This window comes from Ictalurus punctatus, chromosome 28, assembly GCF_001660625.3.
Source record: "Ictalurus punctatus breed USDA103 chromosome 28, Coco_2.0, whole genome shotgun sequence".
In the NCBI taxonomy this organism is placed as follows: Eukaryota; Metazoa; Chordata; class Actinopteri; order Siluriformes; family Ictaluridae; genus Ictalurus; species Ictalurus punctatus.
The window spans coordinates 13,462,033-13,485,535 of NC_030443.2; the positions used below are offsets into that span (position 1 = coordinate 13,462,033).

Consider the following 23,503-nt stretch of genomic DNA (forward strand, 5'->3'; position numbering starts at 1 on the left):
TGTAGGAAGAGAATAAAGAATCAGTGGGAAGTGCTGATCACTGAGCTACCACATGATCCCGTATTCTCTGATATCTGAATGCCAAACAGGTTGCTTTATCTGCAATGGCTGATCGACTTTGAGAGTGCCATGGAGATGTCCAGAAACAGATAAGAAAAGTCAGAAGAATACAAAAAACTTTAAGAACTAAAATGTATGTAGAGGATATTGATGATAAACCACTTCTTGAAAAACCACTTACTGACCCACATAAACAGGATCTAAGCCAAGATCTAGCGTACGTGTCAACTGAATGAATAGAAAGTGTTAAAATAACCAAGATGCTGGATTGCTTTGCTTACATGAGAGATATGAAAGGTACAAAGTGCTGAAAAGCCATGTTTTCTTACATGCTATAGCTGACATACGACTGATTAAAGGTCACTGGGGCATTATGAAGCCACAGCTGGACTCAGTATTATATTTTGGGTTATGCCAACATCCTGTGCTTTTGGACAGCCCATAACCTGTCAATGTTTAACTTGTTGCCAAGGATACCAAAGATTCTGACATTAAGGATCCGACGTGTCTGGGCGATACTAAGTATGTTGCATGTGAAATTTTTTGTTCTTTGCCAAGATTTTCGTGGTGAAGATCTACATCATAGTTATTGTTAATGACCGTATTGATAATTGTTATCCTGTTTGAAACTATTCTTTAATAAAACTTTAGAAGTGACTAGAGCAGGGGTCTCAGACTCGCGGCCCAGGGGCAAATTGCGGCCTGCAGAATGATATTTTGTGGCCCCCTACTTGAAATCAAACCTTAGTGTTAGTGCGGCCCGTGCGTTTTTTCTGCGTGAGCCCTGGGCGTTTTATATTTTTTAACACTTGTGGGCTACCATAGCTCAGGCTCGTGACAACAACATGAATTATCAACGCTGGTCACTTGAAACGTGTTCCAACACAGTGGCAGAGCACATTTCTGACCTGTCGGGTAACATTTACGATCAACTGCGTGAGAAAGCTAAACATTTCCATTCATACTCAGTCGCTCTTGATGAGAGCACAGACATCACTGACACATTCACTGACTGACTGTACTGAACAAGAAGTTACAAGACCAGGGCCAGCTTGTCATTGCTGCATATAACAATGTCAGAGCATTCTCCACAAAACTTGTGTTATGGAAAGCCCAGCTTTGATCACAGGTTTGCAAACTTCAAGACACACAGAGCCACGTTTCAAATTTTTGCTGACCCCTTCTCCTTCGATGTGGAAGATGCCCCCCACCCAGAGAAGCCTATGGTCTGAAGAACCGTTCATGTTCTGCATGTTCTGAATTGTTATTACTAAAGATTAAGAATATTGGATCGGTTGTACTGTTCTTGGAATACTTGAAACCCTTTTTTTGTGGAATTCTTGATGCCCCCAGCCTCACCCAGACTCTACCTCCACCGGCCCCCGGGTACGTTGAGTTTGAGATCCCTGGACTAGAGTCCTCTTTTTCGATGACAGACTTAGACTACAGTTTATTATTTTCATTATTTTATTTGGACCAAAGAGTAAGTCTGAGGCGTAAGGCTGCTCCTGTCCCGGAGGCTCGGACCTCGACCCGAGTAAGTCACAAAGCTTCTCATTATGATGTAGATTTGAACAGGGTTTATATTGTATAACAGGGAGCTAGTATGTTCTTTTCCAGATAGAAAGCTCACATTAAGGAAGTATTTTTGGGGAATTTGTCTGTGTGCTTCATTCCTGACAGAATCTTATTGCACCTGTTGGCTCAAATTTAGCCTATTACCCAAAAACATTTAAAACTCAACTTAGAAGCCAATACTCACATCTACCTCTGAGCCCAGTTGGAGATAGAAAAAACACACCAGCCGTGAGTGAGAAGAAGCAAGGGTCCAGCTTTATTGTTCCATTCCACCACACGAGATCCACACCGATGAGAATTCTCAGAAGTGATCCCCCATACCCTGAGCTTAAGCTCCAGTATTTATACTGTATTTACACACTAGATAACCCATAGGTTTCCAGAAAAGGCCTATTTCACTTACCCATAGAATTGAAACCAGGGGTTTTAATTTACACAGAAAATCAGAACCCAGGCATTTCCAACAACCCAGGAAACAGAAACCCAGAGTTTCTAGTTACCTAGGTGGTCAGAAACCAGGATTCTCATTTACCCAGGGGGTCAGAAACCAGGATTCTCAATTCCCTAGGTAAAAAAAATGACGTAGACAAGACGACTAAACAACCGGGAGGGACCTTGGTCTTATCGTTATCTCGAGGGGGGGGGGGGGGGGGGGGGGCAGTTTGACCCAGCCACCCTTATAACTGGCTCTCTTCATGGTTCTCTAAAAATTACGGCTTTCCTTGCGAGACGACAATCTTCACCACCTGAATCATGAGTAAGTTATATTTTCCTTTTTTTCCCTGTATTTCTCGTTTATAATTTATTTTCATATTTGCACTATATTTCTTAGTTTATATATATTTATACTACTTGAAAAGCGGTTTACTGTACTTCCAACTTCTTAATATCATTACAGTTCTACTGTCCTGCATATCCTACTATTCTGTTTTTTAGAGTTTCTCTATTACTATAAGATATTATTAAAGTTATTCATGTGTGTGTATGAGGAAGAGAGAGTGTGTGTGTATGTTGTGTCTACTTGCCCGCCCTTGACTGTACGAGTGTGTGTGTGTGTTTTTAGCACTCCTCAGCTCGTACACTTCTTTTTGACTTTTTTTTGACTATTACTGCTCTTAAAGTGCTCGTAATTCCAATCTGTCAATGTCCGCCTAATCCCGCTTCTATGTGTCTAGGTGCCCGTTTTTTTCCTTCTTCTCCCTTATGTTTATTTTATGACATTTTTTTATCCACAACACACCCAATACTCATTTCACTCCACCTTACACACATTAACCCCTTGCCTTATCTTACACTGTGTGGCCTCACCCTAGACTGGGTCATAACACCTTGTACACCAGTAAATGTACAAATTAAGCTAGTAACTTGGTGTAAATCGTTCATGACTGATGAATTATTATTTTACTGGATTTTATTTGTGCAGTGTTATTTATACATTTCTTTAAAAACCATGGGTCATGACTTATTACATACTTACAGTAATATTAATTTTATATATATATATATATATATATATATATATATATATATATATATATATATATATATATATATATATATATTCATATATATATATATATATATATATATATTCATATATATATATAATATTTTATATATATATATATATTCATATATATATATATATATATATATATATATATGTATAATATATTATATATATATATATATAATATATTATTTATATATATATACACACACACACACACACACACACACACATACATACATACACACACCTGCTTTTAAACTGCAACTGAAACACATCAAATAGCAAACAAGATTCTCTGATTAATACAGATTTTATTATTTACTTCAACCGTGTGGGACATCAGTGACATTTTACAGTGAGGTTCAGGGCTTCAGCTAAACTCTACAGAGACACAGGAAATAAATGACACATGTGATCCAAACCCAGATGATTTTAATCTTACTGCATGTTTCAAACAGACACTAATGGCTTTTCCTCAGGATCAGGGATTGGCTGTAGAGAAACAGACAAATATAAAATAGTTACAGTGCTCATCATCATCATCATCATCATTACAGGCAGTTAAACTGCATCAATAAAGGTAATTGTCCATTTTTTCTTCCAATTTGTTTATTGTATTTATGTTAAATGTATATAATTTATAGGTCATGTGAAGCATTACTTTGTTATCTTAAATATAAAAAGGCTCACACACCTTATATGTGCATCAGTGACAATTGATTTAGTTTTTACATTTTTATTTATTTACTTATTTTCTGCCAATTAGTCACTTTTAAAAGTTTAAAGTGGTCCTGACACTTTAAAAGACAAAAACATTTATATTGTACAACTCAGAGTGCTCACCGATGTACAGCAATAAAATAAGTAATAAAATATTTATAAAAATGTATAAATTTGCAAGAAATAATTGAAATGGTTATTTCCATGGTCGGCCGTTAAGCACTTTGTGTTGTGAAATATACATGAAACACGCTGAATAAAGATTTATTAGGCGTACTCTGGCCTGTAATCATTTATATCTCAGATAGCGATAGCTCAGTAAACACCACTCTGTATTTCTCACCACGACTCGCTTTCTCCCCATGATGATGTTCAGGTTGTTGAGAAAGGAGTCCTTCATACTCTCCAGCATTTCCTGGTGTTTCCTTCCTCTTCTCCTTCAATTCGTCTGTTCCAGCTCACCATTGGGGGAGTAACAGGGGAACTCCTCAAAAACACCAATCACCTCCATGAACATGTGTTCTGGGAGGTAGAACTGCTCCCACTCATCGATCATGTCGGGCTCATCTTTGTACAATGTTTCTTTCAAAGTTCCGACCTTGAAACTGTACTCTTCTACCTTTTTCAGTTTAATCTCTGACCACCTGTTATCTGAAGCAACTTTTCTGATCTTCTGGAGATAAAGCTTCACCCCATCTAAACAAGCATAGAATTAATCACAACCACACCGACGCTTATTTATATTATTTAACATCACTTTTTTTTTTTGAGATCCGGGAGAAGGAAGTCCTTCTGAATTTTATCTTGTTTACTAAATAGTCAGAGAGAAGATTCCACACAGTCATTGATTTGTATTATTATTACTATTATTATTATTGTTAAAGAGTCACAGATAGGAGTAAGAAAACCTACTCGCCTCATTGTTGTTGATGATCTGGTTTCCACATGAAGATACTGAGAGAAGAGCCGCACTCCCTAAGTGCATGACATCAGATTGAGAAATACGCAGTCAATAGAGAATAATAACGCGCATGCGCACATCAGCCAGAGGGCGGACTTTCAACTTCGGTCATTTAAAAAGAGCAAATCACCAGAAAAGCCTTCAGTCTGTCTGTAAATATTATTTATGTTATTTGATTAGTCATTATATCTAACAATGTGTGTGTGTGTGTGCGGGTGTAACAGTGTAAACTTGTGTAACAGTGTAAATTTGCTGTCCCCTCAAAATAACTCAACACAACAGCCATTAATGTCTAAACATCTGGAAACTAATGTGAGTACACCCCTAAGTGAAACTGTCCAAATTGGACCCAAAGTGTCAATATTTTGTGTGGCCACCATTATTTTCCAGCACTGCCTTAACCCTCTTGGGCATGGGGTTCACCAGAGCTTCACAGCTTGCTACTGGAGTCCTCTTCCACTCCTCCATGATGACATCACAGAGCTGGTGGATGTTAGAGACCTTGTGCTCCTCCATTTTCAATTTCAGGATGCCCCACAGAAGCTCAATAGGGTTTAGTCCATGCCATGTCAGTCAGTACACGGGTATGGAAATTTTACTACAGCTCAACCCTAGAAAGTTGATATCTGATCAGGACTGCATAAGAATCTGTTTACCTGTCCTTGTACTGCTCGCTTATCTTGTTTCTGGTGAGCGGTCAAGTCTGTGAATAAAATGTAAAAACAGCAGTTAGGAGACAATACATGTTATGATTTTTTTTAGACAGGGGTTCACAGAAATTCCACTGAAGTACTGAATGTAACCTTTTGGAGGGTCTGTTACTGACTAGTAGCTTATTTATAATATCTAAAATTCTGCTAAGTGTACGTGCAGGTCTTTTGCAATCACTCGACAGTTTCTCACACCCTGCCTTCTCAGAAATCTAGTTGCAGCCATTGACAGCTTCCTTTTTCTGTCCTGTTCCAGGTATTTCATTCATTTTCTACCCCTAGCCAGTTCAGGTATTTCACGTGTTCCAGCTCAAGCACACCTAGTGCAGTTAATGAAGCCCTTGATCAAGTGTGCTTGGGACAACACCTGCTCTGCATACTTGTGCTGTTGTGAGGGATTCTATTCAGCTGGTGAATAATGTTCAGACTGGAGAAGTCATTATAAGTTCCACTTCAGTTGAATTTGGCAAAAAAACACTTGAAGCATTCATTGTGTTGAACTGTTACAATTGCATTTGTTTATCGCAAACAGCTGAAAGTCTATACATTCGGTCAATAAACTTGATTTACAATGGGGTGAATAATTTTGATTTAAGTGTATATAAAGTGCTCACAGTAGAGGATTTTAATATATATTTTTTAAGATTACTAATTAAGATGTGTGTGTTAAGATTTGCGTCAAATTAAGATTTGTCGTTTGTTGTGTCAGAAGCATGGTTAAACGCTAGTTTGTGAATGGAGGACGGAGTCAGGCAGAATGAGAGCATGTTTTCTTGTTTTTGACTGATGTCCGAATTGTTCTGAGAGTACAGAGATACAAGCCAAACAGATACAGCACCGCTCCTCCTCACTCCTACCTCCTGTCAATTCCTCATAAAACCAGGGTGTCACACCATAATTCTATGATTATAAAATAATAAAGTCATTATGTACTGTGGATCAATGGAAATTCATTCTAATTAAAGTATGGAAATTATTTCTGTTTCAATGCTGTCACCATTCACTGCTCGGAGAGCCTTTGAAGCAGGATTCCGTATCATTTCAGGTGTGCCACAGGTCACACACATGCTTTTTCATTATCTAGATTAAAGAATTTTAACATAATTTGTGTAGGTGATATGAAAATACATTGGAGTAAATGGTTAATATTCAGGTGCAGTGCATTAAGGGTAATGTAGGTTGCTGTGAGAATTGGAGATGTGAGTGTGTGTGCATCGCAGAGTGTGTCTTCCTATACCCCCCCCAATATGTGTGTGTGTGTGATTAACCAAGCTCTCTCCTGTTCCTTTTAACACTTCCTGTTACATTTAACAGGTTTGTCTTGATTGTGTCTTGAGGAAAACCTGTAGTTCTGTAGCAGGCTCACCATCAGGTTTAAACGACTGCTCTTCATCTTCAAAACTCTCACATGCGAGATGTTCTCCCCCATTATCCTTCACCATTTGGTCAATCTTCTCAAACAGCTGACAAACTGAGCTCCTGCTCGATTCGTGTAACTGTGAAAAACTGTGATGCCTCCCATGACATTCCTCTGTTAACTCCTGAATGGCAGTGAATCTTGATTCATCTTCTGATGTATTAAACCCACTGTCTGTGTTTATCACAATGGAGTAGTTTATGGCTTGATCGCCGAAGGAGTTCAGGATGTATCTCAGTAGGTTTCTGTCTTTCTGTGTAAAGTCATGAGGCTGTACCACAAGTAAAAATGCATGAGGTCCAGGTCTAGAAAGTGAAACACACTTTTTTATTTTACGATTCAGCTCCTCATTAGAGAGTTTAGGGTCGTACAGATGAGGTGTGTTGATGATGATGATGTTTCTTCCCTCCACATGACCTCCGACAATATCACAGTGAAACTCTACTGAATGGGGAGGATCTTCAGTCTCAAACACTGATTTGCCCAGGATGAGGTTTCCCACAGTGGAGGTCTGTGGAAAACTTTTCCCCAAAATAACAATCCTCAGCTCTGACACTGTGAAAATAGAATAGGAAATAGAATAATTAATCTACCTGCAAATAGCTGATCAGAGTCATATCATCACAGGGAATTTTCCTTAATGAGCAGGATGTATAACACTGATCACAGGTATTACTGTAAACAACGGTAAATAACAGTAAACATTAACCACCAGTGGGCATTAACTAACAGTAAACATGAACCACCAGTGGGTATTAACTAACAGTAAACATGAACCACCAGTGGGTATTAACTAACAGTAAACATGAACCACCAGTGGGCATTAACTACCAGTGGGCATTAACCACCAGTGGGCATTAACTACCAGTCGGCATTAACTAACCATAAACATTAGCTACCAGTGGGCATTAACTTACAGTAAGCATTAACCACCACTGGGCATTAACTAACAGTAAACATGAACCACCAGTGGGCATTAACACAATTTTTGCTCATAAATGCGAAAGATTTCAAATATACCTCATTTAGACTGAGTTGGAGATATTAGCGATGTATGGCATACTTGCATAATGTTTGCAAATGTTGCCTTAGGGACCGTCTGGTAATTCCACCCACTGAGTTAAAATGTCGATGTTGTCCATAAACTAATTAAAATGACATAACTATTAACATACAAAAGTCATTTAAAAACACATTCCGGTTGGTCGGAGTCATGACATGAGAGCAATAACAGTGGTAAATCTCGTGCACATCGTAGCAACTTCATCCCGACCATTGCCTGCATTCGGGGGTGCTATGGACCTACTCGACCACGCCCTACGTAACTTAAATTTTCCCCGGTTCTGATGCGTCTGCCAAGTTTCCTGACGTTTCAGGTATGTTTATGCTCTTAAAATCACACGAATAATAAATAAATAAACAAACAAACATGCCGAAAACAATAGGGCCCTGCACCTCGGGTTTGCACCGGAGGCGCGGCACCTTCGGTGCTCGGGCCCTAATATCTCCAGCTCAAAAAATAAGAATGCAAGACACTATAAAAGAGGCACATTTTAAATGATTTGCATTTTTGAGCAAAAATGGGGTTTTAAACATAGTTGATTAGTAATATAATCTTCAATATTAAAACAATAAATTAATGAACGCGTCTTTATTTGTATTTTGTTTTATAATTTTAAACCAAAAGCGAATGAGTGCAACGTACACGGACTCAGTCGAGTAAATAAGTCAAGCCATTGACTGAAGTCATCATATTAGACTGAACACGTGTAAAGATATGAAACTATAATATAACCTAGGGATGCACCGAAATGAAAATTCTTGGCCGAAGGCCGAACACGTTTTTCCCCATTTATTTTACCATTTTTACACCATTGCATGAATTAAATAGTCAAAATGTGCTTTTTACTATTTTGTCAAAAACTAAAATTTCAAAATATTTATTTAACAATGAACTTTTTTTTTTCATTCCAGCAGGCATAGGCTACCAACAAGGCACAATATAACTTTAAATAAATAAATGAGTAAAATAAAAATATTTTGATGTGGTCATCTTTGAGCCCCTTGAATAGCCTAACACTCTGTAAACTACAACTAAAAGTGCATTAAAATGTGCATTGACAAGAGTGCAGAAAATGGTTCTATACGGCAGATTCTATTGGGGATATTTACCGCTCGCGTCCCTGTACACCTCACCGAGTATTATAGTAGATACAGGATTTGTCTGCCTGCCCTTAAATAAATGTCTTTACCTGCTTCCATACTCTACTCCCTTACGTCTCGCGACGTGACGGAATACTACGTGACGGATAACGTGTCCACAGTAAACAATGTAAACAACGTTATAGCAGAATAGTTGTCAACATCCGAAGAGCATGCGGTCGTTCACGTAGCACGTGCATGCGCGCGCCCCCTCATCGTGCCGGAAATGGAGGTCATGAAATTCGCGCGTCTCACTCTGGTTGCTAGGCTATTTGGCGCGTCATCACACACGTCAGTGTTCGGTCAAATTTATTCGGCCGAACACCCAAAGTATTTTTATTTATTTATTTACTGCTATTTTCGGCGAATAATTTCGGTTGCCGAACATTTGGTGTATCCCTAATATAAATAGATGAACAGGAAAACACTTCCTGGATTAAGACGTTGTTTACGCTGTGACTTGTGCCTTCGAGTCGCATTTTTAATATTACACACACATTAACACATTGAAGTGCAAATATCATTGAATTGAACCCGGAATGTTGTTTATGAATATTGTTTAACCCGGGCTTAGTCATTTACATCAGTTTAAACTGAATTATTTTTATTTAATCCCTACCTTCAACCGACGCCATTTCGTGTGTCTGCTAAGGGTCTTCTGGTTTTTACGTCGGTTGACAAATTAATTTATGGCGCATTAGCGCCACCTACTGGACTGGAGTGTGGGCAGCAGATTGGCAGGGGTAAAAAATAGTAATAAATAAATGATAAACAGATAACTTTATACTAGATATTACTACTAGAGTACTAAAGTCTCTCAATTATCCCAGTATTTTTCAGATAGTATATTAGGGGGCCATGCATTTTCCCAGATGTTTTCCCCAGCAAGTTCTCTAGTGTCATGTTTTGTTTTCCAATCTGCATCTCTAGCTCAGTCCTTTCCTCCTCATACCTTTTTTTTTGCAGTCTAACAGAATGTCTTTTACAGTCTCTTGTACTGCAGTGTGTGCAGAGTCCAGTGGGGTGTTTTCCTATTCTGCTGAATGCTAGATTTAAGCCAGCATGACCTATTCTAAGAAGCGTAATTATCATCTCTTCCTTTGGGTTTCTGCCCTGCCTCACATTCATGCCTACTTATTTTTGTATGGTATATATGTGTCGTCCGGTGTCAGCGGTGTCCCAGTGTTCCTGCCATATTTTATGTGTGTGTCCCTTTGTAATGGTTTTGATCTCTGCTCTACTTAATGGTATTTGTATATCAACTGTTTCATGCTTTATCGATCTTTTTGCCAGTACATCCACAGTTTCATTTCCTTCTACCCCTACATGTGCAGGAACCCAGAAGAAGGAAACAGTCAGCCCCTTAGCATGAAGTATGAGAAGCAGATAAAGTATTTGGTAAACAATGTCTTGTCTGCATGATGTTTTCTCAGACTGTATGCTTGATAGTGCTGATAGACTGTCAGAAGCTACAGCAACATCTTGGCTCTGATGGGTTTTTTTTCCCAGCCACTGCAGTACCAATAGGACTCCTAATAATTCTACAGTGTACACTCATAGATGATCGGTCGCCCTTTTTTTGACTACTACTTTATACCGGGGAATGAAAAAAGTCGCACCAGTGTGGCCTGTCTCAGGCTGTTTTGACCCATCTGTATATATGAGTAATTTATCCTGATATTGGTCCATATAGTTTTGAGTTATTATCCATTGTGGTGCTATTTTAGAATACTCTTTTAATATTTGCTGTAATCTTGTATCTACAGATGGTTTTATGAATCTCCAGGGTGGTACAGTTGGTATTGCCACAATGGGGTTTACTTGTAGCTGACTGAGACCTGCATTTTGTGCCTTTGCATTTCCTAACCATCCAAAGCTATTAAAGTTAGCCCTATCAAACTCTGAGCATTCTCGTAAGATGGCTTTCGTGGGGTGCACCCTGCTAAGCCCTTGTAGATTTACCCAATATGCCAGCATGATCTTAACCCTCCTGATACACGGTTGTCTCCTGTCTCCACCTGTAACGCAGTCACCGGTGATGATTTAAATGCTCTAGTACAGATCCATAGTGCTTGTGTCTGTTCCATATCGAGCTTTTTAAGATTTGATTGTGATGAAGACATGTATGCCATGCAGCCATAATCAAAGGCGGCCCTCATAAGAGCTTGATAGATATTTATGAGCGATGCCCTACTTGCTCCCCAGTCTCGCCCTGACAGACATCTCAGAACATTATTCATCTTTTTACATTTGTTTTTAATTTTATCAATGTGAGGACCCCAGGTCAGCTTCTCATCAAAGATCACTCCTAAAAATCTCACAGCCTTGACCTGTTCAAGATCTATCCCCTATAATTTAAGTGGTACTGTTTTATGACGTTTAGAGAAACATATACCTTATGATTTTGAAATTGATAGTTTAAATCCCCATTCATTTGCCCACTGTTCTACTTTCCCTATTGCATGTTGCATTTTCTTTCTTAAATATTCTATATTCCGACCCCTAACCCAGAGTTCCCCATCATCCGCATAAAGCGACTTTCCTATATTTTCTCCAACCTGATCAAATATTTCTTTAATCATTATATTAAACAGTATCGGGCTACATACACTGCCTTGTACACTGCCTCTCCATGGTTTTCCCTAACTGCGATGTTAATGCTGTGGGTCTATTGTCGGTTTGTGTCTAATGGTCTAATGTGGGTCTAATGATTTGCTTGTTGAAAGAAAGTTTGACATTGATGATTTGGCAACCGAGGAAGCAGGAAGTGTCACAGGAAGCAGTGTCCCTCAAGCTGAAGCTATACTTCTAATCTCTATACTTTAAAATTATATATATATATATATATATATATATATATATATATATATATATATATATTTATTTTTTTATTTTATTTTTTACATTACTTCTGTTGTTTCTCAAATTTTGAGTGTAGATGAGGATTTGCTCGAGCTGCACATGGTGCTGCTGGAACTGGAGGATGTGGAGAAACAGATCCATGACCTACTCGACAAGCAGGCCCAGCTGCTGGAGCGAAGAACCGCATTGGAAACATCTTGTGCCTCTGTCTACAGATCCAAGGTAAGCACGCAGCTTGGAATTACCACTCCCAGTCCCTCTACGCCGTGTGTTTCTCTGTGCAGGGACCGTGCACCCAAGACTTTTTCAGCCCAGGTCTCCGTCATCACGGACCTTGGGTGAACCAGCAGCAAAAGGCGAGAGCCTCTGGTGTTCGAGATCCCAACCAGGAACCACTTCGCCCCTCTCCATCAGACCAGAACAAACGCTGTGATCGTCAGGGACTCCGTTGTGCAAAATGTCCGCATCACTTCACCAAAGGGTAAGGTGCACACACATTGTTTTTCTGGTGCTCGGGTCCTTGATGTCGCTGCGCAGGTGTCCGGGATCCTGTAGAAGGACGAGCGTATTGGAGCGGTCGTGCTGCACGCGGGGGCGAACAACATCAGGCTGCGGCAGACGGAGGTTCTGAAGAAGGACTTCGCCAGCCTGATCGAGACGGTACGAGGCAGATCACCCACCACGAAGATCATCGTCTCTGGACCTCTTCCCACATACAGACGTGGAGCTGAAAAGTTCAGTAGACTTCTTGCTTTAAATGACTGGTTAGTTTCTTGGTGTAATGAACAGAATCTGGTGTTTGTTAATAACTGGAATCTGTTCTGGGAGCCTCCTGGGTTGTTTCGTCCTGATGCCCTGCACCTCAGCAGCCTCGGAGCGGAACTGCTGTCAGACAACATCTCCAAGATGCTACACACCAAGTGACTACCTACCGTAAGTACATCTTTCTACAATAACATTAACGTACAATAACGTTCATTATAATCGATGTTCAATTAATAGTCCAACACCTGTAGTACATACTATAGAGACTGTGTCTGTTCCCCGAGCTATACAAATACATAGAAAAGTTCGGAAAGGTTGTTTTAGTAACCTACATAATTAACATAAAATTAGATCATACTGAATACACATCCAGCACCTTTAATCTGAAGTTAGGACTATTAAACATTAGATCTCTTGCATTCAAGCCTCTTATTAGTAACGAAATCATTACTGATCAGGAATGTAATTTAATGTGTTTAACGGAAACTTAGATTAAACCAAATGAGTACATAGCGTTAAATGAATCCAGTCCTCCTGGATACAGTTATCTACATCAGCCTCGTTCAACTGGTAGAGGAGGAGGTGTTGGTCTCATCCGTAGAAAAAATCTAGGCGTCACACATAAACCTAGTTATAAATTTAACTCTTTTGAAATTCTTTATACCAGTATAACTTATGTAGCCGCAAAAAAAAGTCAATTCCTCTAATTATTATTTATAGACCCCCAGGGCCATATACTGAATTTCTTAGTGAATTTGCAGACTTTATCTCAAACCTGGTTGTTTCTGTAGATAAAGCATTAATCGTCGGTGATTTTAATATTCATTTTGATAACCCAGAAGCCCCTCTGAGAACAGCGGTTGTGTCCATCTTAGATTCAGTAGGGGTTAATCAGAGCGTAATCGGGCCGAATCATAATGGTGGTCACACTCTTGACCTCATCTAACATACGGATTAAATATAGAACATATTGTAATTTTTCCACAGTCTGAAGTTGTCTCAGACCATTACCTTATCTCGTTCATAATATGGATTGATCATAATATTTCCACCTCGCCTCTCTACTGCGTAAAACGTACTTTCAGATCAGCTACTGCACCGAGCTTCATCAATAACCTTACAGAGAGATCAATTAGATTTGGATCACCGTCTGATCCAATAGAAATCGATCAGGCGACTGAATGCTTAGAGTCAACTCTCCGCTACATGCTAGATAGAGTGTCTCTACGCAAAAGAAAATGAATTAGAGAGAAAAAATTAGCACCCTGGTATAACGATAAAACGCGTACCTTAAAACAGACCACTCGACAATTAGAACATAAATGGCGTCAAACCAAATTGGTAATATTTCAAACAGCATGGAAGGAGAGCCTACTGAACTATAGAAAATCTCTTAGCGATACTAGAAACGTCTATCTCTCCACCTTAATAGGAGATAACAGAAACAACTAGACTGGTACATTTCCTGAAGAAAATGTGAGTGGTGCTTGACATGGCGAAACCGGGACGGGGCGCCAATACTTTTCGAGAGCCGATGGCGAAGGGCGCCAGTACTTTTGAGTGCCGGACACGTAGGGCGCCAATACTTTTGAGAGCCGGACAGATAGGGCGTCAGCACTGTTGGAGCTGGCCGTGTAGTGCTCCAACACTTTTGAGAGCTGGACGCTAAGGGCGCCAATACTTTTGAGCAGCGGCCGCGTAGGGCGCCAATACTTTCGAGAGCCAAATGCATATTCCGCCAATACTTTCGAGAGCCAAATGCATATTCCGCCAATACTTTCGAGAGCCAGAGGCGTTGGGTGCCAATACTTTCGAGAGCTGGACACTAAGGGCACCAATACTTTTGAATGCCGGACGCATAGGGCACCAATACTTTCGAGAGCCGAAGGCGTAGGGCGACAATACTTTTGAGAGCCGGACAGAAAGGGCGCCAATACTTTTGAGAGCGGATGGCGAAGGGCGCCAATACTTCTGAGAGCAAGACGCATAGGGTGCCAATACTTTTAAGAGCCAGACAGAAAGGGTGCCAATACTTTTGAAAGTCGATGGCGAAGGACGCCAATGCTTTTGAGTGCTGGACACGAAGGGTGCCAATACTTCCGAGAGCCGGCTGCGTAGGGCGCCAATACTTTCAAGAGCCAGGCGCGTAGGGCGCCGATGCTTTCGAGTGCCGGACGCGTAGGACGCCAATACTTTCAAGAGCAGGACGCGTAGGGTACCAATACTTTTGGGTGCCAGACGCATACGGTGTCAATACTTCTGAGAGCCGGACTCGCAGGGCGCCAATACTTTTGCGAGCCGGACACTAAGGGCGCCAATACTTTTGAGAGCCAGCTGCGTAGGGCGCCAATACTTTCGAGTGCCGGACGCGTAGGGCGCCAATACTGTTTAGAGCCGTCTGTAATGGGCGGAAATAGTTTTAGAACACGTAGTGTCCGGCGCCAATACGCTCTCCTTTTCAGTGCTCTTTTTTTCTTCATTACTTGTTTGTGTATTATCGGTTCTGCGAACATTCGCTATACAAGCCAGAACCTTATGGATATTTGGGACCAACACCGAATACCTATTTCGAGAGTTTTTCATCACACACACAACATCCCAGATGACATAACGAGATCGCCGGGCTCTCCGTGGATTGTTGTCAGGTTCAGAAGGCGGCGCAGACGGAGGAGGGAGAGGAAGCAAAAGCGGGGATGCAGGTCTGGTTTTATGTTAAGGCTAAGAAAATAACCACACAAGCCACCTTTACCGAGCCTGGTTCTCTCCAATGCCAGATCCCTAGTGCAGAAAATGGACAATTTGGAATTACAACTAGCTGGAAATCGCTACGTTCGTGATTGTTGTGTTTTGATTATTACTGAAACCTGGCTTCATCCGAGGATACCCAATGCTAGCATGCAGCTAGCAGACCGTTACCACCTGGCCTGACGATGCATTCTCCAATTTACAGGACTGCTTCGAACAGACAGACTGGGATTTATTTGAACATCAAGAGCTAGAAACATTAACTGGAACGGTACTGGACTATACCACGTTCTGTATCGGAAATGTGACTGTGGACAAAAACATTCGGGTTTTCCCAAACCAGAAACCTTGGATGACCAAACAGGTCCGCACACTCCTCAGAGCCCACGACGCTGCCTTCAGATCTGGTAATAGAGCTCTGTATAGAACCGCTCATGCCAACCTGAAAGGAGGTATTAAGGAAGCTAAGGCGGACCATAAGAGGAGCATAGAGTCCCACCTGTCCAGTAAAAATAAACGAGAGGTGTGGCAGGGCATACAAGACATCACAAACTACAGAGGCCGTGATGCGACAACAGGAGACCTGAGTGCGATGCTGGCAGAAGAGCTAAATTGCTTCTGTGCTCACTTTGAAACATCACAACAACAGCACTCATCTGCTCCAGCCTTACCTCCACCCTCATCTGGCTCCCGCACCAGTCCAGCCCTGCCTCCATGCACTCCTGGTTCCTGCACCACTCTATTTACTGTTAGGGAACACGATGTTAGACGGATGTTTCTGGCAGTGAACCCCAGGAAGGCTGCTGGCCCAGACGGAGTACCTGGTAAGGTGCTCAGATCGTGTGCCCACCAGCTTGCCCACATCTTTCCCAGAATCTTCAATCTCTCCCTGGCACAAGCAGTCATCCCGTCCTGCCTAAAATCAGCCACAATCATTCCGGTGCCAAAGAAGTCTCCCACCACTAGCCTAAATGATTATCGTCCTGTGGCCCTCACTCCAGTTATCATGAAGTGCTTTGAGAGATTGGTTCTTCAGCACATCAACGACTACCTAACCCCCAGACTTCGATCCTTATCAGTTTGTTTATCGCGCAAACAGATCCACAGAGGATGCTATCACCGTAGCTGTCCACTCCGTGTTGAGACATCTAGAGCAGCAACAGAGCTACGTCCGGATGCTTTTTGTGGATCACAGTTCGGATTTTAAGACAATCATTCCGGATATGCTCATCACCAAATTGTTCACTCTTGCCCCCCACGGCAATTCTGTTACAGCTTTCTCTTGAAAGGGCCAATACATTTGAAACTCAATGCAAATCTATAGGAAATTTTCCGAATTTGAGCTTCCGTACCAGGAATCGGATTTCCGACCGCATCCCTAATACATAGCACACCTCTCCTCAATAAGCTGATCGATTTGACACCTCAACCGTCGATCTCCGACAAACGGTGCAGGACTAGTTACGCGCCGAAAAAAGTGGAATAATAATAATTATTATAATTATAATTATAGTACAGTATTGCTTAGTAGTGCAATAGTAGTGCTTTTCAAGCATCACTAACTAGAATGGTACATTTCCTGAAGAAAATGTCAGTGGTGCTTGCGTGGCAAAATTCGGATAGGGCAGCAAAACTTTCGAGAGCCGGAGGTGTAGGACATCAATACTTTCGAGTGCCGGACACGTAGGGCGCCAATACTTTTGACGGCCGGACGCCTAGGGCGCCAATACTTTTGAGTGTCGGACGTGTAGGGCGCCAATACTTTTGAGAGTCGGATGCGTAGGGCACCAATTCTTTTGAGAGCCCAACTCTAAGAATGCCAATACTTTTGAGAGCCGGATGTGTAGGGCTCCAATACTTTCAAGAGCCGGACAGACAGGGCGCCAGCACTGTTAGAGCTGGCCGTGTAGTGCTCCAATACTTTTGAGAGCTGGACGCTAAGGGCGCCAATACTTTCGAGCGGCGACCGCATAGGGTGCCAATACTTTTGAGTGGCGGACACGTAGGGCGCCAATACTTTTGAGAGCCAGATGTGTAAGGCCCCAATACTTTTGAGAGCCCGATTCATACGGCACCAAAATTTCAAGAGCCGTTGGCGTCGGGCGCCAATGCTTACTACTATTGTTATTCGGCATACTTATTATTATTAATTATTATTCCACTTTTTTTGGCACGTAACTAGACGGGAGAGGTGTCAAATAATCGGCTTATTGAGGAGAGGTGTGCTACGACTTTTGGAAGCGATCAGAATGTCGGCATTCCCGGTACGGAAGCTCAATGTCGGAAAATCTCCCATAGACTTGCATTGAGTTTCAAAAGTATTGGCCCTCTAAAGATAAAGCTCTCTCTCTCTCTCTCATATTATATATATATATATATATATATATATATATATATATATATATATATATATATATATATATATATATATATATATATATATATATATATATACACACACACACACACACACACACACGCACGCTTTTAAACTGCAATCAAATAACAAACAAGATTCTCTGATTAATACAGATTTTATTTACTTAAACATGTGGGACATCAGTGACATTTTACAGTGAGGTTCAGGGCTTCAGCTAAACTCTACAGAGACACAGGAAATAAATGACACATGTGATCCAAACCCAGATGATTTTAATCTTACTGCATGTTTCAAACAGACACTAATGGCTTTTCCTCAGGATCAGGGATTGGCTGTAGAGAAACACAGACAAATATAAAGTAGCTCATCATCATCATCATCATCACAGGCAGTTAAACTGCATCAATAAAGGTAATTGTCCATTTTTTCTTCCAATTTGTTTCTTGTATTTATATTAAATGTATATAATTTATAGGTCATGTGAAGCATTACTTTGTTATCTTAAATATAAAAAGGCTCACACACCTTATATGTGCATCAGTGACAATTGATTTAGTTTTTACATTTTTATTTATTTACTTATTTTCTGCCTATTAGTCACTTTTAAAAGTTTAAAGTGGTCCTGACACTTTAAAAGACAAAAACATTTATATTGTACAACTCAGAGTGCTCACCGATGTACAGCAATAAAATAAGTAATAAAATATTTATAAAAATGTATAAATTTGCAAGAAATAATTGAAATGGTTATTTCCATGGTCGGTCGTTAAGCACTTTGTGTTGTGAAATATACATGAAACACGCTGAATAAAGATTTATTAGGTGTACTCTGGCCTATAATTATTTATATCTCAGATAGCGATAGCGACAGCTCAGTAAACACCACTCTGTATTTCTCACCACGACTCGCTTTCTCCCCATGATGATGTTCAGGTTGTTGATAAAGGACTCCTTCATACTCTCCAGCAGTTCCTGGTCTTCCTTCCTCTTCTCCTTCAATCCGTCTGATTCCCTCACCCTGTCCCAATCTTCTTCGGTCTACAGACAGACACGAAAAAGCAGCATTTATCAGCAAAGTTTCACACGCTTAAACCTTGTACATTTACATTAAACATAATGGTAATCTTCCACTAATCCCAATATTTAACCCCCATTTCAGAATGTACAGGATAACCTGCTCCTGAGAAGTTACATTAACCTTTTCATGCACTTTATTTGACTTGTTTTAATTGCAGAAATGATATTTTCCTGTAAAGTTAGTCTAAGAAAAAACATGGTGATATTGTTGATGTTAAAAATATATATGTCCTGAGACTGTTGCATGACGCAGCTGATTAAGGAGGTAAAAACAAACTAAACTCTTATCTTTAATAAAACAAACATAAAATGAATTAATTAAAGAGTCTGCACCGAGATGTTTTTTTAAATAAATAATATTTAATTATATAATTTTTATATTAGGTTATTATTTACAATTCACTGTAATTGCTAAACATAAAACTGTTAAATTAAATAAAATAGTAAACAAAGATGCTCACTGGAGAATTTGATCTGTGATATTGCGTAAAAGGTTTGTAAAGATCTATCAGAGGTGTTCAGAAAGACAAACAGCCTCTGGTTTATGTTAAATTACACTTGGCATCTTTTCTTAAAAACAGCCTCGAATTGATTCTCCATAAGTGTAGACACTTTACATGAAAGAGTTAATTTAGTGTGAATTTAAATGAGAAACACTGATGACCTCACCATGTACTCAAAGGTTTGCCCACGGTAATACATTTCGGTTCCTGGAAACTGGAGGCCGTTCTTAAACAGCTCTTCGAGGTTGTTTGAGACGAGATGCAGCGTCTCATCTTCAAAAGCAAACACCTTCTCGTCCTCACACACCATCAGCACCAGATCATCATCATCGGTGAACTCCTCCAAAACACCAATCACCTCCATGAACATGTGTTCTGGGAGGTAGAACTGCTCCCACTCATCGATCATGTCGGGCTCATCTTTGTACGATGTTTCTTCCAAAGTTCCGACCTTGAAACGGTATTCTTCTACCTTTTTCAGTTTAATCTCTGACCCCCTGTTATCTGAAGCAACTTTTCTGATCTTCTGGAGATAAAGCTTCACCCCATCTAAACAAGCATAGAATTAATCACAACCACACCGACGCTTATTTATATTATTTAACATCAGAGTTTAGTCGTAGACATGTTTATAAACATTTACCTTTTTTGAGATCCGGAAGAAGGAAGTCCCTCTGAATTTTATCTTGTTTACTAAATAGTCAGAGAGAAGATTCCACACAGTCATTGAATTTTATTATTATTACTATTATTATTATTGTTAAAGAGTCACAGATAGGAGTAAGAAAACCTACTCGCCTCATTGTTGTCGATGATCTGGTTTCCACATGAAGATACTGAGAGAAGAGCCGCACTCCCTAAGTGTGTGACATCAGATTGAGAAATACGCAGTCAACAGAGAATAACAACAACGCGCATGCACACATCAGCCAGAGGGCAGACTTTCAGCTTCGGTCATTTAAAAAGAGCAAATCACCAGAAAAGCATTCAGTCTGTCTGTAAATATTATTTATGTTATTTGATTAGTCATTATATCCAACAGTGTGTGTGTGTGTGTGTGTGTGTGTGTGTGTGTGTGTGTGTGTAACAGTGTAAACTTGTGTAACAGTGTAAATTTGCTGTCCCCTCAAAATAACTCCACACACAGCCATTAATGCAGGGGTCGGGCACCTATGGCTCGCGAGCCAGATGTGGCTCTTTTAATGGCTGCATCTGCAGTGATAAAATTGCATCGATGAAACGGTCAAATATAAAGTAGCACTTCGACACACGCCGTACTACATCGCGGGCTTCACATCTAATCTCCTGCAGTCATTCAAAGCGCGCTTTGGAGAATTTCGTGAGCACACTCGTCTTTTTAAGTTCCTCACCCATCCACACGAGTGTGCAGTGGACAGCGCCGACCTGAGTTACATCTCCGGTGTCTCCGTCAGAGATTTTGAGCTGCAAGCTGCTGACCTGAAGCCCTCAGACACGTGGGTGAATAAGTTCAAGTCACTGAATGAAGATTTGGAAAGACCTGCACGACAGCAAGTAGAGTTGGCGAGCAAACACAAGTATGGAGAAATGAAAAAACTTCAACCCGAGAACCAGCTGATTGTCAAAACTTGGAAGGCGCTTCCCGTCACATAGCACACACTGCAGCATGTGAGCATTGCTGTACTGACAATGTTTGGCTCTACGTATGCATGTGGGCAGCCTTTCTCACATATAAATAACATTAAGACCAACCCACGATCACGTTTAACGGATGGAAGTCTCAACGCCTGCATGAAGCTTAACCTCACCACGTATCAACCAGACTACAAAGCCATCAGCAAAACCATGCAGCACCAGAAGTCGCATTAATGGTAAGAAGTACTTTATTCATCATTGGTTAGCAACAGCATAACGTTATTAAAAATAATTCAGAGACTTATTGTACTTTAAAAGTGTTGGTCTTATATAAAATGCACACATTTACTTGTATTTAGTTTTAAACCTATTGTATGGCTCTCACGGAATTAAATTTTAAAATATGTGGCGTTCATGGCTCTCTCAGCCAAAAAGGTTCCCGACCCCTGCATTAATGTCTAAACATCTGGAAACTAAAGTGAGTACACCCCTAAGTGAAAATGTCCAAATTGGGCCCAAAGTGTCAATATTTTGTGTGGCCACCATTATTTTCCAGCACTGCCTTAACCCTCTTGGGCATAGGGTTCACCAGAGCTTCACAGGTTGCTACTGGAGTCCTCTTCCACTCCTCCATGATGACATCACGGAGCTGGTGGATGTTAAGAGACCTTGTGCTCCTCCATTTTCCATTTGAGGATGCCCCACAGATGCTCAATAGGGTTTAGTCCATCACCTTCACCCTCAGCTTCTTTAGCATGGCAGTGGTCATCTTGGAGGTGTGTTTGGGGTCATTATCATGCTGGAATACTGCATACTGATCATGCTCTGCTTCAGAATGTCACAGTGTGTGTGTGTGTGTGTGTGTTGTACATAAGTATACCAACTGCTTGTTAATAGAATCTGAAATTTCCATGAGGGCAAAAGCCTAAGTCCTAGTTTTTTTTCTGGAACATGCCATGTCAGTCAGTATACGGGTATGGAAATTTTAGTACAGCTCAACCCTAGAAAGTTGATATCTGACCAGGACTGAATAAGAATCTGCTTACCGGTCCTTGTACTGCTTGCTCATCTTGTTTCTGGTGAGCGGTCAAGTCTGTGAATAAAATGTAAAAACAGCAGTTAGGAGACAATACATGTTATGATTTTTTTTTTAGACAGAGGTTCACAGAAATTCCACTGAAGTACTGAATGTAACCTTTTGGAGGGTCTGTTACTGACTAGTAGCTTATTTATAATATCTAAAATTCTGCTAAGTGTAAGTGCAGGTCTTTTGCAATCACTCGAGGGTTTCTCACACCCTGCCGTCTCAGAAATCTAGTTGCAGCCATTGACAGCTTCCTTTTTCTGTCCTGTTCCAGGTATTTCATTCATTTTCTACCCCTAGCCAGTTCAGGTATTTCACGTGTTCCAGCTCAAGCACACCTGGTGCAGTTAATGAAGCCCCTGATCAAGTGTGCTTGGGACAACACCTGCTCTGCATACTTGTGCTGTTGTGAGGGATTCTATTCAGCTGGTGAATAATGTTCAGACTGGAGAAGTCATTATAAGTTCCACTTCAGTTGAATTTGGCAAAAAAACACTTGAAGCATTCATTGTGTTGAACTGTTACAATTGCATTTGTTTATCGCAAACAGCTGAAAGTCTGTACATTCTGTCAATAAACTTGATTTGCAATGCTGGTGAATAATTTTGATTTAAGTGTATATAAAGTGCTCACAGTAGAGGATTTTAATATATATTTTTTAAGATTACTAATTAAGATGTGTGTGTTAAGATTTGCGTCAAATTAAGATTTGTCGTTTGTTGTGTCAGAAGCATGGTTAAACGCTAGTTTGTGAATGGAGGGCGGAGTCAGGGAGAACGAGAGCATGTTTTCTTGTTTTTGACTGATGTCCGAATTGTTCTGAGAGTACAGAGATACAAGCCAAACAGATACAGCACCGCTCCTCCTCACTCCTACCTCCTGTCAAATCAATTCCTCATAAAACCAGGGTGTCACACCATAATTCTATGATTATAAAATAATAAAGTCATTATGTACTGTGGATCAATGGAAATTCATCCTAATTAAAGTATGAAAATTAGTGGCTGTATATTTTCTGTTTCAATGCTGCCACCATTCACTGCTCGGAGAGCCTTTGAAGCAGGATTCCGTATAATTTCAGGTGTGCCACAGGTCGCACACATGCTTTTTCATTATCTAGATAAAAGAAGTTCAACAGAATTTGTGTAGGTGATATGAAAATACATTGGAGTAAATGGTTAATATTCAGGTGCAGTGCATTAAGGGTAATGTAGGTTGCTGTGAGATTTGGAGATTTGAGTGTGTGTGCATCGCAGAGAGTGTCTTGCTATTCCTTTTAACACTTCCTGTTACATTTAACTGGTTTGTCTTG

General features: G+C 40.4%; 2 protein-coding genes across 6 annotated transcripts in view; both read right to left on the reverse strand.

Moving 5' to 3' along the window:
• Positions 1 to 3,563: 3,563 nt before the first annotated feature.
• LOC108260068 (GTPase IMAP family member 7) lies at positions 3,564 to 9,854 on the reverse strand. Of its 2 annotated transcripts, none has more exons than XM_053677054.1 (6): positions 9,781 to 9,854; positions 6,909 to 7,514; positions 5,489 to 5,535; positions 4,788 to 4,846; positions 4,215 to 4,567; positions 3,564 to 3,643 (listed from the first exon to the last, which is right to left on the reverse strand). In XM_053677054.1, exons 1-5 carry the CDS (start codon positions 9,794 to 9,796, stop codon positions 4,519 to 4,521), a joined length of 777 nt encoding a protein of 258 aa, XP_053533029.1. In that variant the 5' UTR covers positions 9,797 to 9,854; the 3' UTR covers positions 3,564 to 3,643; positions 4,215 to 4,518. The 2 variants fall into 2 exon arrangements, with proteins under 2 accessions (XP_053533029.1, XP_053533030.1); XM_053677055.1 differs by lacking the exon at positions 9,781 to 9,854 and adding an exon at positions 9,212 to 9,397.
• Positions 9,855 to 18,165: 8,311 nt separating this feature from the next.
• LOC108260065 (GTPase IMAP family member 7) overlaps positions 18,166 to 23,503 on the reverse strand; it is a 33,318-nt gene continuing 27,980 nt past the window's right edge. For all 4 annotated transcript variants that reach the window (XM_053677049.1, XM_053677052.1, XM_053677050.1 and 1 more), the window contains exons 3-8: positions 22,154 to 22,200; positions 20,292 to 20,350; positions 20,137 to 20,186; positions 19,660 to 20,042; positions 18,814 to 18,951; positions 18,166 to 18,245 (exon numbers count right to left, since the gene is read on the reverse strand). In XM_053677049.1, coding sequence (XP_053533024.1) covers positions 18,204 to 18,245; positions 18,814 to 18,951; positions 19,660 to 20,042; positions 20,137 to 20,186; positions 20,292 to 20,350; positions 22,154 to 22,200 — 719 coding nt within the window. In that variant the 3' untranslated portion in view covers positions 18,166 to 18,203. The remainder of the gene's footprint in view (positions 18,246 to 18,813; positions 18,952 to 19,659; positions 20,043 to 20,136; positions 20,187 to 20,291; positions 20,351 to 22,153; positions 22,201 to 23,503) is intronic.

Excerpts from the sequence above, each read along its gene's own strand:
- LOC108260068 (XM_053677054.1), bottom strand. Across the intron at positions 5,536-6,908 it reads GCAGTCGTTTAAACCTGATG|ACTTGACCGCTCACCAGAAA; the intron begins GTGAGCCTGCTA and ends TTTTATTCACAG. Across the intron at positions 4,847-5,488 it reads AGCGAGCAGTACAAGGACAG|GGAGTGCGGCTCTTCTCTCA; the intron begins GTAAACAGATTC and ends TCATGCACTTAG.